We start from the raw sequence: 21124 nt of genomic DNA, 5'->3' as shown, positions 1-21124 counted from the left end.
ATCTCAAGGTATTGTTAGCAGAGTGACTTCAAGAAACTAGCTCAATGCAAATATGGTAAAAATAACAACAGCAGCAGCAGGTTTTCCCAATTACTTTGTAAACAAAGTACTTTCCACTTAAAGTAGAAAAATTATCAAATTGAAAAAAGCTTTAGTTGCATCCATGTCAATCTTGCTCTAGTGATTTTTTTTGTCTTTCAGAGATTCAAATCTAGTCCTCCAAGCAAAAGGTTCAGGTGATTTTTACTTACTTCTTCCAACATTTTGGGAGGAATTTTGGCCATTCTTTTATTAATCTTTATTATATGAAGCATGTTCAACATAGTGAAGAATTCCATAGGAAGTGCAAGTTCAAGGGAAGGGGAACATGAAAATAGGCATTTCCTCTAAATGCATGGTTTGATAAAGGATAATTAATAAAATTTAGGAAAATACTTTAAAAATCAGCAAGCAGGATAGCTGAGTGCTAATGCACTCATTATGGAACCTATCACGAAGATGAGATTTCAAGAAGCAGAAAGCTCAAAACACCTTTTTGAAGGTATGGTCTTCATGAAACTGGGTGATAAAATTCCCAAAACAATGTCAGTGCAAGAGAAGGGATCAGCTAGAAGGCCAAGTTCAGATTCTCCATGTATAGTGCCATCTCCAAGTGCTTCTCAAGCTTATGCTCCTTCTTAGAAGACAAAAGATTGGACAAGGTTGCAGATTACTTCAGCATTTCATGCTTGAAGTTTATAACATTTTGCCAGACAATGATTTCAGGACAAAACCAGACAAACAAGTATTATTGAGAACAATTTGAAAAATAACAATGCTAAGAGCAGGAAAATACTAAATAACAATTAAAACTGATTTCCTTGCTTTTTAGTGCCACTGTAGAGAAACAACAATAACAAAAAAGAAAACTTCATTTACTTGCTTAGCTATTTATTATCACTTAAAATATTCTTCGTTCTGAGGCTAATAAAAGCTTTGCTTTAAAAAAGTAGGCTCAACAAAATAAAAAAACAGGATTTATAGTGTAAAGTATTTTCTACTTGACATATTTAAACCTTTTAGGTAGCTTGTAACCACCAAGGTGCCCTAGGGAATCTTTTATAATCATGAGATACTAATTTCATTAATTTCACAGTTTTCTGCTTCTTAACCATTGCATCTCATTCTACATCAGAGAAGACTATTTGAGACAAGACACTTAAATCTACCTTTGCAAAGTAACTGGCAGAGATTAGAAACTGTGTCTTTATCATTAAGTGAAGACCAAGGCCAGTCAGTCTGTTTATTTTTTCAGTGGGGAGAGGGAGGGAAATAATCAACCCAAGAGAGAAGCCACCTTCTTCTCTCACTCAACACTGCAGTGCATATCCCAAGCCATGCCGTGTACATACAGATAGAATAGTATTCATTTCAGCTATCTGATTACACAAAAATCCACCAGCAGTAACAGCTGCAAAGCAGCTGATTGCCTTCCAACCAGGCAGTGATGACACCCTGTACAACTTTTACTTGTTATTTCTGAATAAAACCAAGTTTTATTCAGTTATCACATACACATTAACAGCAACAGCTATAAAATGGATAGCAGTTGAGAAGGAAAGCAACCATCTACAAAACCAAGGCATGCTAACAAAATATTTTTTAAAATCAGCTAGTCAGTATCATTTTAAGAAAATAATCAATTTAATCAGTATTTAATTTCTTAGCTGTTTTGGTGCAGCACTGGGACAAAATATTTCTCTATAATCAAGTCTTTCTTGCAAATAGTGGCTTGGGGAAGGCAATGAAAAAGAATAAAAGAGAAACATGTACAATCTTTTTTACATCATGGCTCTCCAAAAGGAAGAAAAAGCCCTGTAATATGTAGCAGAGGACATAAGTTTACTTTATAAATGATTAAATATGGATTCATATTCCATAAAATTATATTTAACTTCATTTATTAAGACTGCAAAGTTTGTGTGGTTTTGGTTTTTTTTTAAATTAGAACTTCCCTAGCAATGTGCACAGAACAATTTCAGAAAGTGAGAAGAGTCAGGTGGTGGGGCCCCAGGGAGGTTTGATAGACAGGGAGATAATTCAAGTCTTTCTAGCAAAACTTTTGAAACAGAAAACACATGGAAGATTGAGGGAGAAAGCTTAAAGGAAGGAATGACAGAGGTAATATATGACAATCAGATATAGAAAAGCAACTGTAGTTTTATCCCTACTGCCCATTTCTTCTTATCAGCCATGTTGGCTCTTCTTATCTGTGCCTAATTCTAGGTTATCAAAGTTAAAAAGCAAAAAAACCCAAATATCTTCCCTCAGCCTTGATGACCCCCACCATTCCCCTGCTGCACTATTTTTGGTTAAGACACTTATATGTCCTGAAAAATAAACCACAAAACCCCTACCGGTTGTTGTGCAATGTGGGATACCAGTGAACATTAAGCCTAATGAACCTCTGATTCTTCAGCAGTTCTGCAGACCTCTGTTGTTTGCAAAGCATCCCCTGACAGACAGATGAGCAGATGGAAAAGAACTGTACAAAATATACGTGTACATTTACATATGTGTAGGAATGACTGGGGCTTACGAGGAGAAGGGATAGAAAGCTCAGAGCAGCCTCAGAGAAATAAAAATAAAATGGGAGACACCAACCTTTTCATTCACATAACAAGCAACATTATTCAGATCCTAGGTCTTCAAATGAAAATGCATTATTAAACAAGAATAGCAACAACTCTAGCCTGCCCAAGACTTCATGCCATTATTTTCAAAACAGTTGTTGGATGACTACAGATTTAGCCATAAAAATGAAAACTGAGGTGTGAAAATGGGGAGCACAGACAGCAGTAATAGAGTGTTCATAAGAATAAAATATGCTTCTGGGCCAACTGCCTCATGAGGACGACATCTGATTTTCTTGAAATGCTGCCCCGTGCACTGAATATTGACTAGGACAAAGGAGACAGGGGATAGAGGAACAGTGTGATGTACATACTGATTAATCCTGTTATATGTGTCCCTTTTAAATCTTCTCTTTTGACTTTTTTGTTTTAAAGAATTGTGTATCAACACTGCCTGATGCTTTCAAGAGTATACAATTATTTTACCCTATCAAGCAAAACCTGACTGATTATTGGACTTCTAATTAATCTCCAAATAGCTACCAGGGAGATCAGCAAAACATCTAACACTAGACAAGGCTTGCTTGCCATTCCTGCTAATTAGTTATATTTAATTATTGTCCAGTAATAAAGCCTTGGTGTCTGTTTGAAAGTCCTTCCAGGTACAATGGCTCACCTGCCTACCAAAAGAAAGATAAGAAAACATTGTCATTTGTTCTGACAAGAAAACATTGTCATTTGTTCAATCACTGTATAACAACAGCAATTGTTATACTTTCTCACATTTAACTTCAAAGCATATATTTGCAGAGGAGGTGGTGCAGTGCTAAAATTTTTCCTGTTTTCATTTGGTTTGGATCTGCCTCTAAGCAGAAAAATCAAGACCTTTAGTCAAGAGAGTTTAAAGGGAATGTGATGAAAAACTATCCCTGTGAACATTATGGATGAGCAGAATTCCAAGACATGGACAAGATGTGCAGGGGTTCAAAGTCTCCTATTTTGGAAATAAGAAATTCTGCAAGAATATAATTCCTACTGTATTCTGCATAATGAATTTCAAATCCAGGCACATATCTTTTGTTGTGAGTCAGGATAGGGACTCAGAGGGCTTGTCAGAAACACCCTAGACATAGTGGAACAGAAAGCAGTGCATTAGTTGGCAGACAAAGCAGACGCCAAACATTTAAGGCACAGAGTATTATTGTTACTGGGAAACATTTTGCACATTCATGTATTTCTGAAACAATTTCACAGATTTACATGGGATCAAGTACACAAATGATACTTGAGGGTACAGCCACCTGTGTTGTTTACTTATGTGCTACCTCACAGACATCTGCACACCCACAGTGAACCACAGTCTGGCTCCCACCCCCAGGCTCCAGACTCAACAGGGCCACAGCAGCAGCATCATTCTAAGGCTTGGCTCTGCCTGTCTTACAGCAAGCAGGTGTTTTTTGAAGATACAATGCAACAAGGATAGTCTGTCAAAGAAATGGCCACAATGGGACGTTTTTGTAAGGAAAACATTAAAATTCAATGAGTGGAGTAGTTGGGAAATTTTGAATGTGTGTTTTGGAGACTTACTAGCATAAACCATCTATGTGGCAGAAGATTATAAATTATAACATTGATTTTGAAAACAGAAGACTCCTTCTGAATGATGAGATACAGACAGATAAGACAGCCTCTTTCAGGTTTTAAAATGGTCATTTTAGAGAAGCTGCCTAGTTTGTGGCTATCTCTGCCGTGTGGTAAAATCATGAACTTGCACACCGTACTGTAAATGGTAATATATGGACCTGCTGCTCATGGACATTTCCATCCTAAAGCCTTGAGTTATATAATACTGATTTAATACGGACACTGTGGAAAGGGCTAGCAGATGTAAAGGCAGAGCATTTAACCTGAAATATCTGTGTGGATGAAGCAGTATGGCTGGCACATCAAGCCTGGAGGAATAAAAGGCTTCTTTTGGACACAGTTATCATGGACACATGGTCCTTGGACAGACAGAAATGATGGACACCTGTTCCAGCTTATTCCATGTTTCCTGAGGCTTCGCATCTAGACAGAAGAATTTGTAGGGGGAAGGCCTATGCGTGTTTTCTGTAAGAGGTCAAATTAATTAATGACAATCTTTCTAAAACCAATTTCCTCTCTACACTATTAGCCTGCCTCTCTCCTTTTCCCACACTTCAGCTACAAAAATCAGACTACTGCTTCCTCATGGCTACTGAAAGCTCTAACCTCATGACTAAGCTTCATCTTTTACTGTGAGCATCAGACCAGGGACACATGCCAGTCCCACAAATGTGAGCAAGTCATTGCCAGAAGTCCATAAAAAAGTCATTGCATCTTGCAGCTACAGGAAGGATACGGAACTGGACAGACCTGCAGCCATAAGGGAAGTATGCGCCTATTTAAAATGCAAATGATAACATTTGATGGGTTTTGAGATAAGGAGTTTGAGTGTCATACATACTAGCAACATGAAAATTTATCTAAATACAGTTGTTTTGGCCTAAATTCAGGCCACAGAAAAATAAGGCAATGCTATTATATATAGCATAGCTGTGAAATTATTAGAAAAGTTACATCCCAATGCACAGAGTGCATTTTTAAAGCTACCTGAGAAGTCTTACATATAATTTTTTCTCAATTTGACTTTTTTCCTAAATTGCTCATGCAGAAAACAGTAACAATAACACAACAGTTGAGTCTTTTCAGAATACAATAGTTTTTATTTATTGAAAGGTCATATGGTATCCAAGAAATTCAGCTTGATTCTTGCCTAGTGTGATCCAGATAGTATGCAACTAAGGCACCCATGTCAGCCAGTAAGTCAGACAGTATTTCCTAAAGTGGTAATATGTAAAATTATGTAAAAATGTGATTTAGAGACAATGCAGCAATAAGAGATAGCCAAATTACTACTACTTCTTATGTGTCACCACCACCTATAAACCCTTTTTTTTAAATATTAGCTTCTATAATTATATTAGCATATCAATGATATTCAATTGCTAATAAAGATCCCTGAATGAAACTAAAACTAACAAGACTTCTGTTTATTATCATTACATTTACTTCTTCAGCATCCACCACAGCACAAAAGCAGAGCCTGTAACCAACTGCAGAGCCTTTGGTGGTCACTGCATAGTTCTACAGATGGATAAAATGTCTACAAACTGGCTCAAAGAGAAGATTTGACCCTGAGGTATAATAGATCCTCTTTGAAACAAACCTTCCCCTCCTACACAATCCAAAGAGTTTGTGTCTAAGAGTGAATCTGCAGGTATTAGGCATGAAGGGGAAAAATTCTTTTGAAATAAGAGGGGGGAGTAGAGGAAAAGGAGATTCTGGTTTCCAGAGTTTTTGAACCGTAATAATGGTTCAAAAAACAGTTCACCAGATGGTGAGATTAATGCTAACATTTCTTAGCTTTTCTTTTGTGCCACAGAAGAGTGGGAATTATGAAGTGGAGAAAGACCCATGTTTTAAACTAATTATCATTTATCATATACTTCTTTCATCCATTACACAAAAATGCTCAATATATTTTGAATATATATGGTTGAATATATTTTCTGTAATAATTTCATCACGTGTGTTATCATATTATATTTCCTACAGTTCTCTGCACTTTAGAGGGTTATTGGCTATGACTGAATGACTTAGACACATACAAATCTCAGAGACGCTAAAAGCAAGTATTTGATTTTATAGGTCTTACAATTGTTTTATGTTTTCCATAAGCTACACCAATTTCTACTTTTTTCCCAAATAAGATCAAAAATATTTAAAGCATTAGACAGAAACATTCATACCAAAAATTAAAAATAAAAATACCCAAGCCAGAAGCATATATTGTAAGTCTGTATAACAATGAAGCATGTAATCTGCACTTCAATTCACTATTTGGACAGTCCCACTGAAACTATGCAATAACTCAAAGAGGCCAGTAAATCTCACTTCATGGCATTGTATGAAACACACCACAGCCTCAGATGCTACATAGAACATATTCTCTCTGCTGGCTGCCAGTCAGTGCAAGCCTTACCTTAGAACCCAGGCAAAAATAAAATTAGAGCATTTTGAACTGCTAATAAACTAGAGATTGAGAAAACCCACAAAACAAAACAAGCAAAAAGATTTTTTCAGGAAACATCCATTCTTGTAGTACCAAAACACCAATAAAGCATGGGTCCTTCTATTATCCCCAAAAAGCTTAAGAAATCAAATTGTGGTTTATGAAATAAGCATTAGAGATATTTCTAGACCAGAGTATAAGTAAAGGACATTAACTTAGAAGCTGAGATTTTTTAGGACAGTCTGCTGCAGAAGTGGGATTTCTGAAAGAACTTCCTGTACTATGGAAGCATGAATTTACATGCTTAAACTGCCTTAGATAGCGAAGGATAAAAACTGAACAATACATTATCCAGAACTATGTGTAGGACAGAATGAGAAGGGTTCTGCCCATGCATCCACAATCAAAAACAAAGGTCTCACCCTGTCTCAAGCTGATGTCAGGTTTTTGCTTCAGGTCAGCAAGTCCAGGTTTTGACAGACAGTTTGCTAGACAAATTCAGGGAGTTTTCTGTATTGCAATATCATGTGAGCATAGCAGGCTACTTTATCCTTGAAGCACATTCATTTCTAGCTTACGGAAAACCAAAGAGTCTGCCAGTCATTCAAATATAATTAAGTAATTAAAAACAATCTTACCTTCTTTTGATCTTCTAGTTTATGACTTACTGGATTCCTTCCATGTTTGTTCATCTCTGAAGATAAATCCATCACATTCATTCTTTGCCCTTCACAATGAAATCGGTTCAACAATGCAGCAAACTAATCCAAAAAACAGGGGCTACAAACACAGAAACATGGTGGTTTTTTCCATCACACACCATCTCTGAACATCAATGACTTGGAGAAATTACTAAGAAATGCATCGACTGAGCTGAGGAAAACTTTGCAGTTCACTCTTGAGACTTTCCAAATCACCATAGCGTTTTTAAAAGCTGATGCTTAAGAAGAGAAATATTCATCCACAACTTTTAGCTCCAATTGCTATCTGTATCGTTCTTCACAGGTTTCCATTTTACAGGAGGTTACATCCTGACTGTGAACCTGTTGAGATAAAAAAAAAAATCATTTACAGTTTTCTGTCATTCTTTATAATGGATTACCTGTTCATTAGTGTGTGTGGATTTTGCGTGGTTTTTGCCATGGTGGTTTTGGTTTGGGGTGGGTGTTTTTGTTTTGTTTTTGGTTTTTTGTTTGTTAGTTTTGCTTTAGTTTTTTGATTTTGTTTGTTTTTGTCAAGTGGTACTGGAGTTTCATTTAGTACTTGGCAGGATGAAGTAATATATGATCCCATTCATTCCCCTCTACATCCCTGTGAGTACACAGAGTATTCACTGAGAAGAGCTAGTGAATTCCAGCTATCAATGTAAAGGAAAAGTTATAGGAAAGAGAAATGCAAAGACTATTTGAAAACACTAGAAAACTGGAAAACACTAAATTAAAAATGGACCAAAAAAATCCTCCTTAAAATGCCAACTTCCATCCCTAAGCTTTCTTATTGTGATCCAGTTACAAATAGGAAAAAGGCACAAGGATGAGATCTACCAAACAATGAGACAAAATCAAAAGATCAGTATTGATACAAAGAAGCACTAATAGCATAGTACCCCCTGAGATAGAATTTCTTCCCCAGACTAAGGATTTTTCCAACAAGAAACAAAATTGTAGTTATTCTCAACACCACAGTGTGAGCCACCTGTTCTTATCCATATTTATGTTCACATACAATTGAATATGATAGTAATAAGGACTAATCAAGCAATAAGGACAAGTCCTTTACAAAAGTAACTGGAAATAAACAGAAGATGCATGTGTCTTGGGAAATCACAGGAATATAAACAATCATACACTAAGCTACTATATGAGAGAACACATACCAGACAGCTTGTTACCCAAACACTGAATTTTTCTTGCTATTCTAACTTTTGAGAATCACCTCCTTCTGCAGATAAGCAGTATATTACAAACACAGTCACCAAAGGAAAGTATAATGCTTAGAGACCATTTTTCTATTCATTATTTAGAGCATCCTGGGGAAAGTCACTGAAATAAAAATAAGCCTAAGGCATTAACTGCCCATGAAATAGGAAGTAGTCTTTAAAACTAAGCTGTTAAAATCTTCCATAAATTTATCATTTTATTGGATTAAGAAGCAGATCAGATTCAATAGCGTACTATAACCTTCCCAAGCACACATAGCTTTTCTCACCCTGTTTTCACAGAATCTGAAGCACAGCAGGACAGAGCCAAATAGCACTCTCAGGTGCAGCCTGTTCCCACCCCCACCTGTGATTTCCCCCATTTGACAGTTTCACAAATCCACAGAATGCACAAAACCATAATGCCAGGATGCAGGAAGATGAAACACGAGATACCACTGCAGGGATCAACGTCTGGATTCATGCTTACAACAGCTGTAAAGCCCAGGTAAGTCAAAACCAAGCTGTTAAAACCCAGCAGTTTTCTCTGGTTCATTTCATAGTCAGACATGTGAATTATATTACTTCTCATGCCTGGCAATTATGCTACACTAGGCAATTAAGCTATTCTGTGGAACTGCATGGTGTTTTCAAGCTAAAGTTGGACAGAATGCAAATAATTTTGTTTGGACTGCCCTCATTACTTTTAACATGCAAAGCACAGGGTGGCAATTCTTGCTTGTTCCATTCAGCACATTGTTCTGTGGTCTTCAGCCTTTTCAACATAAACAGCTGTAATTAAATGTTCTTTGCTGGCATTTTTTTTTTTTTTTTACAGTGGAACCAAATTTATTATTCACTATTTTACATTGATATTTAACATACACACAACCACAGAATAAAGCAGAGTTCTAGATAGCATAAGGATCACAGACTAAATCACTTACAAATATAAAAGTCAATGTGAGTTAGAGCTTTTTTATAGTTTTATTCTCTTAACAGACACAAAAAAGTCATTCAATAATGACTTTTAATAATTTTGAGATACTTAGAGTAATATAGTCTTCCAAATGCATTTAACACTGCAAGCACAGGTCTAAAGGAACTGGAGCAAGCTATCCAAGTCAGGAACATCTTTAGACTTTCTTGCTAAATAACACTATGAGGAAAAATACTAGGTGGAAATATTTGTGGTCAGGCTTGGGGGGGAAGTTAGTGACTTCCTCCTCTAGAGAAACTATGGAAAGCATTCAGGGTGATGAAGCTTCTGGTTTAAGTACCTCAAGCACTTGCCTAAATTCAGGTGGACTTAAGTCAGGTGAAATGTGTCTGAAATATCTTCTACTTCACATGAGCTACAGGTTACGGATAGACTCATGGGGAACAACCCCAGAATATATTCTGAGAATTAACTCAAATGATCCTTTCTATACTGCCCTTATTGTCAACACAGATAGCTCTCGAAGAGTTTACACTGACAGAATTTTCAGAAAGCAACCAGAATCCTCAAACTCCCTGCAGCCTCTTCCATGTACTACTAGTAGCAGAAGTAATAATAATATTTTCCTGTAAGTGGCACATTCATTAAATATTTCATGGAAGTTAACACAAATATCTTTATAGAGTCTGGATGTTGCAAATGAACCTGGTTGAGGAAAACGTTCAGGGAGGACGAGTTGTAAGAAACTACTGTTTTAGTCAGCTCTACAAAACCTGTAAAGAAAGCTTTGCTGTAGGAAAACTTTAGATAAGGATTTTTTTCCCTATGTTTCTTCCCATTGTCACTGGCCTTCAGATGTATTAAAACTCCATGACCACATAAGGTGCATTCTGATGGCTACCTGGGAGGCTTCACACCAAAATATTGCTCTGTGGTTACTATCATTGGCAAGGGTGGGGACCAGGACTGTGTTAGAGACCCAACAGATTACTTTCTCTTCCAAAATCCTCTTGTGCCCACATGGACATTCTCAATTTTTGCCATACCATTAAAGCAATTTTGAGACAGGTCCAGGTATAAAACTATGACTGTGATTTTCACTTGTGTACAGGATATGTCTACTGAATTGCATCCTGAGTATTATCAACTGCACTTAAAATGGTTTATGCTTAATAAGAGTTATGTTTTTGTTAAAGAATTTCTGGAAATCTAGATAGAGAAATTATTATCGGGGTATGCTGATAGGAAATGCCATGCAAATTTTTTGGAAGGACACAACAGCAATTTTCAGTACTAATACCTCATTATTAAAATGGAGTTTCTAGTTTATGTGCAGTTATAATAGATGTGGAATCTTGGGGCTGAGAGAGAGAACAAACGGGAGGCAATACCCATTTACCTATTTCAAACACGACAATGTGTATGCCTGGACCAAAAGCAAGTGCCATCTGTAAACCTCTGTGTACAGTTAAAGTAAATGCCAGATACAAACCAGCAAATCCCAGATACAAACCAGCATTTGTTCTTGACCATCAGTATTCCCAGGGATGAGAGCATGGCAGAGAAAAATGGTGGGAGAGTATCATGACACTATGACTCCCTTGAGATTGGCAATGGGGCACATCTTGTGCAAGGCATGCTCTGCCACACTGTCCTTGATGTTGATAAGGCTCAGCACTAACATTCTGCAAAATTATTCAGTTTCACATTGAAGATAGACAGGTCAGGAATATCAGGGGTATAACTTCCATAGTTCATAAGATCCTATGAATCTTCTAGGTGATGTGGCACCCCAGTATGGCTCTAATAACTTACCCATAGCAATAGTTTCACAATGGCCTTAAAAAACCTCCAACCATGAAAGCTTCTTAACTTTCTTTGTAGTCTTTTCCCACAGGGAGAAAGTGTTAAGGCTCTCTGTATGGGTCTAACTTCAAACATTATGATCAGGCATACAAAGAGTTATCAGAAAGAGATGATGTTGACTCTTGGAGGATTTGAGAGCAATTCCAGGGAACACTGCTTTTAGCCAGCATTCAGAATAAGAAGCTAGTATCTGTTCTCTGCACACACATATGATAGAAGTGCCATAGAAAAGCTTGTCTGCACCAGATAAAAGCAGTCTGGGAAGGCAGCTGGTGAGCCAAAAACATCTCTAAGCCCTGAGGCCTGCCTACAGAATTTTTTATTCTGATACAAAATTAATTATGTTCCAAACACACGCCTGATTCACAGCAATATGAAAAGCAGCAGTGTTTACAGGTCTTTCTAATCAATGTAATGGATTTACTTAGATAAAAAGTGACCCCATAAGGACAAGTCCAGGGATGATATTTCCCTTATTAGGTGTGCATGTATGGCTCAAACATTTTGTATTATATCTATAAATGGTGTCACTTTATCCTCTGCATTTCTTCATAGGGCAAAACCCCTTTTCAGCACAGAATGGTATGTGGAGCAACTACATTATCAGTGAGGATAGAATTACGATTGTTTGCATTGTTCCTGGCTTTAGTCAATCCATATTAAAACATTTATTTTCAGATTTGCACACATTAAAGAAAAAGATAAAGGGTGAGCTAATATTTACATCCTTGCAATGCTTTTCTGACAAGCAGGATGCTAGTTGCCTCAAAATCAAACTGAATGAGCAACTTAACACCTGTGCACGTACCTAATTAGAAAAAAATGAATTTAAAAATCATATATATTTAAATACACAACTGTATATTTATATGAGACTGTTCTATTCTCAGAAACAATTCTTATAAATGGTACAGCAACTAAAATAGTTTTTGTTTTCTGAAATCCTTTTTGTCTTACATTTCAACCTCCATCAAGGAGGCTGAAATCTCTATACAGAATTTAGAGCTGCTATTACATGATAATTTTATTTCAGGTTTGGAACCAGTACCAGACAGAAATGCCTTCTCTCTTCTATCATCCAATTCTTTTGCCCCTGAGTATCAGAGATAAAGAAGCATAAGAAAGGGAATACAAAGTTTATTTTTAAGAGATAGTCCAGTCTAGCCTTTTAATATGATGTCTCCTAAAGATTTGTTGTGAGGGATGACAGTTTTGTTGCATGCACAGTACTCTGTGCCAGGATCTGAGCATCAGACCTAAATGACATTTGGTTATCTTAACCAGCACTGCCCTGCTACATGTGCAGTCTCTTAAGAGATTCATGAAACGTCTACATTTCACTGTGCCTTACAGCACTTCTGCAGACATGCTGCAAAGGACAAATTCCACCTTATATCAATTCCAACTCTAGTTTCAATGGAATATTTCTCCATTTTTGTCCAAACTTGTTTTGAATGTTCCTCTATACTACTGGAATTGACAAAAACAGTATGGTGTAGCTTTTACATTTCTAATGTTTGGAAAACAATAGGAAGCATGTTAAATATTCCTTATTTATCCTTATTCATTTATATGCAAAATACACCACAATATTTTTATAATTTTTTATATTTGTAATTTTTTAATAACTCTCCATGTATAATGAAAGAGCTACCTTAAAAGATTAGATAGGCAAATATTCTCCAAAGCCTACTAAAAACCTGAATGGGATATGAGAGAGAAAGACAAATACACAGAGGTGGAAATGAAGGGGAATATAGAAAGCATATTCTCATATTCTAGGTATACAATAGAAAGAGTAAGCAAGAAAATACAATTCAATCGAACAATGTAAGTACACCTATAAGGATCTTAAATTGCTCTGACCCACTAACCAAAGCAGTCTCTTTATGCAAGAAAACTATTTATGAGGCTCATGAGAAAGAGAAAGGCTAATAAAAAATAGCAGAGAGCTCATATACCTTTGAAATTTTCTTTCCTAGGGAGCTATTAAGCCTTCATTTCTCTTGCTTTTAAGTTTTGACTGGCATGCTGGAAAAGATACAGCTGACCTGTGTCTGAGCAGTGGCCAATCCTCTGGGAGTTTTAATCATTTACAGCTATTGCTCTAATCCAATTGCTAAGACATTAAAAACCCACAGAAAACAGGTTTTTTAGGTGCACTTTACAAAATTTCCAGGGAGTAAAAGGCCCCTGGGCTTTGGGAAATATGTTGATACATGGTAGCCCTATGGAGACTAATATATTTGTTATATATGTATGTTAAAACTTTGCTACCATCAATGAATGGAATGCAGGCCAAGGGGAGGTGTTTTCTTTCTGGTTCACAGGCTGTGAATATGACCAACATGGAGCATATGTAAAGTTTCACATATGTTGCTATTTTGAGCAATTTACATATTCAAACATAAAAACAACATATTGAAGGGTTGCCAGTTACTCTTACATGAAACACTACCTCTCCTACTTTACTGGAAATAAGAACTTCTAATCCCCAACTTGATAAATCTAAGTTCTTGAAACTTAAGAATATCATTAAATTACACAGCCTCTCTTGATCTGTCAAGGCTTGCTAAATAGCTCAATTGAATAAAAGATTCAGCTGCATTTTCCGAACATTTTTAACTCAATGCCTGGTACAAGTGATAAAGCAAAAAATCTTACCAATGCTATCATAGCTTCTTCAAAAGCTGCCAATTAATTCTTTCTAGTATTTGTTTAATGGCAGCCCTTCCAGGTAAACCCCATGCTCATCACAAGAAATTACATGTAGGTGTTGATCAAATATTGCAAACAGTGCTTTGTTACCTCAGTATTCAATCCATGTCCAGACCAGTCTCCTGCAATTAAACCAATTGATTCAAGCAAATATGTGGCTGAAACAACAGCTCCTAGAGACTGCAAAGCAGAGAGATACCTGACTAAATCAGACTGCCAGTTTGGGGTAGGGGAAGGAGGTAAAGGGGCAGGGGGGAAAGGGAATGAAAAAGGACTATAAATATTTTTTTATAGAAATACCCAAGTGACAAAAAATATTTCAAATACTTAAAGACAAAAAGCATCAGTAGGCGGTGCAGTCTTAATCGTGAAGTAAAAAGATGACCTTTGATGGTAGCAGTTTGTCCTCACAATCACTGCCTCACAAACTAGTTTAAATTTGGGCTGGGAAAGACCTTCTGGGTAAATTGCTTCCTGGTCTGCCAGTGCAGAATACATTACTATTTTCTAATGCTTTGTTTTGCTATTACTCTAAATTCCCAAGTGACACAGCTCACAGTGCTTCCCACACGAGAATGTTAAACAGCCCAATAGAAAAAAATCCTCTAAGAAGTTTCTCAAAAGATGGGTATATTGACTTAAAACTTAAGCTGAATTTTACATTCTTCAAGCAATTTGTATCAATATTTACCAACATAGATTATTGCTGACACCATGTATTTTTATATACTGATTGTAAGCTCACAATTTGGAACACATTAAAAATCTTTTATTAATATGAGTATCTAACCAAACTTTGATTTTTGACTTATCTGAGGTCTCAGTCCATCAAGTGCAACTCAAACAGACCTTGAGAGTATCACATATATAACTGCATTTTAAGATGTCAAAGCATAGTATCAGTTGTTCCCAAGAATCTCGAAGATGGAAGTCTATTCACAAGTTATGTTAAAAGAGTTTTAATTAACAATGACATGAACTGGAAATACTGGAATACCTAGACAGTCCTAAGCTTTACTGAAAATGTAGAACTAAAAAGGGTTTGAGGTAACATCTAGGAAATAATTGTTATGGAAAGTATGAGGTATTTGCGTCTACCTAGAGCACATGTTCACTCACTGTCACCCTGTTATTTTAAAAGTTTTAAAGTTCTTTTAAAAGTTTTCTATGCCTCCTGATGTTTACATATTTCTACTGGAGTTCTCACACACTGTTCATGTAAATAATGATTGTTTTGCATTCTTCTTTGTGGGAGGAGAGACTATTGGTTTGACCAGTGTTGGTTTGACCAATGCAGGAGAGGTAGCAATTTCAACCTCCAATCCACTGTCACTTTTGGAATTCTATATATTGTGAGATCAGAAATAAATGTTACTTCCTTTTGCTCTTTTGATCTTGAGTGAGTGCATGAGTTATTTTGTGTCATAGTGCAACAACTCATGAATGCTTAAATTTTGTCTCAAGCCAGAAACACACTCAAAGAATGTCCTTTCCACTTGTAAAGATATTTGCATCACTAGATACACCAAATTACTCAGGGGACAATCTTGAGTGGGATTCATCTGAACAAACACTGTTGCACAAGTCTAAAATCACGGCTTGGTGGTCTCTCTGTAGTTTGAGAAAATAAATAGACATTTTTAAAATGGAATTCTCATGCAAACTAGCTGAGATGAATCATGACCTAGAGGAATAATGACCTAAGTGGCTTTGGAATGCACCGACTTTTGCTCTATGTATGAAATCAGGTGAATCTTTTCCTTCAAACCACGCATCTTAAGGGATGGAACTCATGAGGCTCATACATTCAAACAAATGTTAGAAAGACATTAAAATTAAAAAAAAAAAAAAAAACCAACAAAAAACAAAGTCTAAACACACCAACACATCTAATCAAGTCCTACTGGAATAATTCCATACAAGTAATCTACCAGCTATCTCCTCATTCAGAGTGGAGGTCCAGGAACAAAAGATTTTTCTGGTTTGTCACAGGTATAAATGCTGGCTGCCACAATAACTGAGCTCTCTAGTGGAAATGAACCTGCTCCTTTCACAAAAAGTTGCCTGCAACAATTGCTTTACTGAAAGCTATGCCTTTTTTTTCTTAAAAGTTTAATGTTGACTTGTCAGATAGCTTTTCGATAGTCTCACAAAAACTTACTGATTCCTTTTAAGTATGAAAGGCACAAACACACCTCAAGTACTTGAAACTTTTTCCTGTTTTTCATTTGTTTATGTTAAAGAAAGCTACGCAAGTCAAGCTACAGCTACTCAAGTAAACAATAAACCTTGTTGTGGTTTAGCAATTATGATCTCCAATTTAGTCCTACTAAAACCACTCCACACTTCTTTCCCTCTCCCCCTGCAACTGAGCGCACAAACGGCATAGATCATGGGTTGAGATAAGAGCCATTTACTAGAAAGAGCAATGAGACAAGAAAATGAACAGTAACAGTATCAATAGAAAAAGGTGTAAGACAAAGAGAGGATTTCCAAAGAAACCCTGCCATAGTAGACAGTTATCAAATACCAATCAGCTCTTCCCCACCACATTTTCTTCCACTGGAAGAAACATCCTTCTCGAAAGCAAAAGAGAGACATTTTCCCAACCCCAGGCAATGACTATGAGATAATACAGAAAAACCTCCTAGTCATAAGCCCCTCAGCTACAGCAAAAAAATTAACTCTCTCCTGGCCAATAGTAGGACACTTGTGAAGACAAAAAGTAGGCCTTTCACTATTTTCTTTCAAAATATTTTCTTTGAAACAGCTTTGAGAGTTTTTTTGGCTCTTAATATGGAGAACATTTTTTTTGACAGTCTTTTCTTAGCAGACATAGCTTGACCTATTTCTGTAACATAACACTGATGATCATACAAGTTACTTGCCCTGAAAAAACTGGGACAATCTTATGAGTTCTACCTGTGTCAATACCACTCCTTAGATCTGAGTAATAGAGATCCCTGACCCAGCTGCAAATTCCCTCCTCACCCAGATCCTGTGCTTATATTTAGAGATTCTGTGGTTCTCTGTCACACAGTAAGATTAGAGAAACTTAAATCAAAAGGCTTGGTTTGCAACATGTTTTGTAATACCACTTGTAATATCTTCTACTATTTCCTGCATGAATTACATTGTCTGTGGCAATGTCTTTTGATTTTGTTTCTCATATCTAAGCAATTTTTAAAATATAGTACTTAAAACTTTCCTCAGATCCTAAATGCTAAATTGTAACAGTGAATTTCTGGTTGTTAATCCACCTTCATCTAAGTTAACTACAGGATCTATGTTGTGATTTTAAGACCAACTGAAAATTGAGCATGGTACAACTGTTTGCTCAACCTCTCTTTCTCCTTCCCTCCCATCCTGAAGGAATGGGGTGGAAAATCTAAGTAAAACTTTTATGTTGATATAAGAACAGTTTGATAGTTAAAACTGATGGTAACACTTATTTACAACTCAGCCAAGGTGAGCTACCAGAAGTTCTATTCTTCTTTTTAAACGAACACATGTTCCAGCCCTTCAAAAAGTGCCAAAAAATTAATTCTATTTGAAGCAGGCAATAATCAAACAAAAAAATAAATGCTAATTATCAATGCAAACAATTCTTATTTTCTCTGCTGAGACATCTGTCTTGTAATTTGCCCTTCCAATTATTAAAAAGTGATTTATGTCACAAACACACTGGCAAATTAGACCACAAATGTGTGCTGCTTGCACTGCTGTATTTGCATCTAAATATTGTCAGCCTCCCAGACAGTCTTGGTAACCGACAATGGAATATGTATCATTCAAGATAAAGAAATGCAAATGTCAGAGATCATCCACAATAACAAAAAAAAGCACAGTTGCTTCATGTGATAAAACACACATGGAGTTGTGAACAGTATTTTAGCTGGATAATATCTGAATCTCATATGTAGTATAATCCAAATTTACCATTAGCCTTACATAATCAGTAATGAGGTATGGAAAAAACTCAGAAATTTAGCAGCTGAATTTTTAAGTAAATCTGGTTTATGAAATTAAAAACTCAAATTTAATTATTTTGTTTACCAGATGCACAGACTGGCAAAAAGACTACTGAAACAATTCTGTAAAATGTATTATGCACTCTACCAAAAAAATAGCATCTACCTGAAGAACTTTCTGTAATTAATTGCATTATATATTTGTGTACAAATATTAAAAGGTTTCACACTAAAAAGATGTTCCTGTCCTATTAATTTTTGACAGCTAATAACATTTCAGAATAAAAGGGTAATCCTGAACATAGTACTGCATCTAAAAACATAGCCAACATACACAGAATATTATTTTTATGCAGAAAAATACTCCATGCTTTTTTTACATGCTGAATGTAAATTTGCACACAAACTCAAAGACTGCTATTAAATAGCACGCACAGACATTTCAGATAGATACAAAATCTTGGTACATCTTATAATGTACCTCAGTTACTCTCCCATAACTAAACCCAAATTTTTCTTATAGTAATTTAGATGAACCAGCTTAAATAGCCTCAACGAAAATAAAGATTGTTACAGTTATTCCTGGATAATACTAGCAACCACACTGAAATATTTGTACAACACTGATTTGTTTTTAAAAATAGAGCACTGCTTCCCAAATTCCACAAATTTATACAAAGGAATGTGATATGAATGTTGTCCAGGTGATGCAATAAGAATGTATGATTTTTCATCATGTCACTCTTAGATTCTGCATGAAAATGTTTTGGATGTTCATAAATCCATGGGACCAGATGGGATCCATCCCAGGTTGATGAGGGAGCTGGCAGATGAGCTTATGAAGCTGTTCTCCATCATTTATCAAGAGTCCTGGCTCACTGGTGAGGTTCCAGATGACTGGAAGTTGGCCAATGTGATGCCCATTCATAGAAAGGGTGGGAAGGAGGATACTGGTAATTATAGGCCAGTTAGCCTGACTTCAGTACTCAGTAAGGTTATGGAACAGGTTATACTGAGCATCATCACACAGCCAGGACAGCCAGGGTATCAGACCCAGTCAGCAGGGGTTTACGAAGGGTAGGTCATGTCTGACCAGCCTGTCTCCTCCTATGACCAGGTGACTCGTCTAGTGGATGCAGGAAAGGCTGTAAATGTTGTCTGTTTGGATTTCAGCAAGGCCTTTGACACTGTCTCCCACAGCACACTCCTGGAGAAGCTGGCAGCCCACAGCTTGGACAGGAGCACTCTTTGCTGGGTTAGGAACTGGCTGGATGGCCGGGCCCAGAGAGTGCTGGTGAACAGTGCTGCATACAGCTAGGGCCAGCCACCAGTGGTGTCCCTCAGGGGTCTGTGCTGGGACCAGTTTTATTTAATATTTTTAAAGATGACATGGATGAGGGCATCGAGTCCTTCATTAGTAAATTTGCAAATGACATCAAGCTGGGAGCATTTGTCAATCTGTTGGAAGGTATGAGGGCTCTGCAGAGAGACCTGGGATTGTTGGATGGATTGGCAGAGTCCAGTAAGATGAAGTTCAATAAATCCAAGTGCTGAGTCCGGCATTTTGGCTGCAATAACGCCCTGCGACATTATAGGCTGGGGACAGTGTGGCTGGACAGTGCCCAGGTAGAAAGAGACCTGGGGGTGCTGGTCGACAGCCAGCTGAACATGAGCCAGCAGTGAGCCCTGATGGCCAAGAAGGCCAACAGCATCCTGGCCTGTACCAGGAATAGTGTGGCCAGCAGGAGCTGTACCTGGCACTGGTGAGGCTGCACCTGAGTGCTGTGTCCAGTTCTGGGCCCCTCAGTTTGGGAAGGGCATTGAGATGCTTGATGCTTGTACCAGAGAAGGACAATGAGGAGGGTGAGGGGCTTGGAACACAAACCCTGTGAGGAACAACTGAGGGAGCTGGGGTTGTTTAGCCTGGAGAAAAGGAGACTCACAGGTGACCTTATCACTCTCTACAACTCACTGAAAGGTGGCTGTAGACAGGTGGGGATTGGTCTCTTTCACCAGGCAGCAGCTGACAGAACCAGAGGACAGTCTTAAGCTGTGCCAAGGGAAATATAGGTTGGGTATCAAGAAAAGGTTTTTCACAGAAAGAGTGATAAAGCACTGGAATGGTCTACCCAGGGACGTCGTGGAGTCACCATCCCTGGATATGTTTAAAAAAATACTGGACATAGCACTCGGTGCCATGGTTTAATTGAGGGTTAGGGCATGAGTCGGACTCAGTGATCCTGAAGGTCTCTTCCAACCAAGTGATTCTATGATTCTGTGAAAACACGGAATTATTTCTGCTTATATATTTCTACATTCTTGCTGTTTGTAGATTAAAAAAAAAAAAATAGCATCATATGAGTAAAGATAGGACAGAAGAAAAGGCTCAGGAAACAATGTCATTACCCAAGGAGTGGCTCACATTGCAGTGATAGAAATTTAATGGTTCTTCAGGAAGTATAATGAAGCCTTATCTCAGGAGACCTCTGTTCTCCACATACATCGAGTGGTGACAGTTCATCCTTACCAGAAATGGATACACAGTGGAAAGCACTGGCCTGAGAGCGTCAAATCCTCAGCATGTTAGATACCTGCTGTCATCAGAGACTAGCATTACCATGCAGCCTATTAAGCTAGCTCAGATATTGCAGTTCAGACAAAGAGACTTCTCTGTATTTCTCAGTACCACAAATTGAGAATGCCTCTGTTTAATCTGAGCCTGATGCCTTTACAGCCCACTGCCTAGTTTCCCATATCACTACATCAACAAGCCAAGTCTGGTCTTGGCAGGCAGTAAGGAGCTGCACAGGCAGTAAAGGCAGTCCCCTGGAGTGGAAGGGAGCACACAGCTTTATCCTGCCACATTAGGAGCAGTATCGATTGGCTGCAAGATGATTCCGCACAGATATGCTCTGATAAAAGCGGATCTCTAATACAGAACTCTTGAGTACAGAAATAAAAGGGAAAGCTGTGAAACATTTGGGGTTACAGAAGCATTTGACTAAA

The 21124-nt window shown here is 37.3% G+C and overlaps 1 protein-coding gene across 12 annotated transcripts in view; it reads right to left on the bottom strand.

Moving 5' to 3' along the window:
• The window catches only part of NAV3 (neuron navigator 3), a 521462-nt gene that overhangs the window by 375378 nt on the left and 124960 nt on the right, over nt 1-21124 (bottom strand). For all 12 annotated transcript variants that reach the window (XM_072923966.1, XM_041713781.2, XM_041713789.2 and 9 more), the window contains one exon: nt 7344-7748. In XM_072923966.1, the coding sequence (XP_072780067.1) occupies nt 7344-7424 (81 nt within the window). In that variant the 5' untranslated portion in view covers nt 7425-7748. The remainder of the gene's footprint in view (nt 1-7343; nt 7749-21124) is intronic.

The sequence above is a fragment of the Taeniopygia guttata genome, chromosome 1A (genome assembly GCF_048771995.1).
Source record: "Taeniopygia guttata chromosome 1A, bTaeGut7.mat, whole genome shotgun sequence".
NCBI lineage: Eukaryota > Metazoa > Chordata > Aves > Passeriformes > Estrildidae > Taeniopygia > Taeniopygia guttata.
Note: the sequence above shows the minus strand (reverse complement) of the source record. Positions and strands in the feature narration are given on the sequence as shown.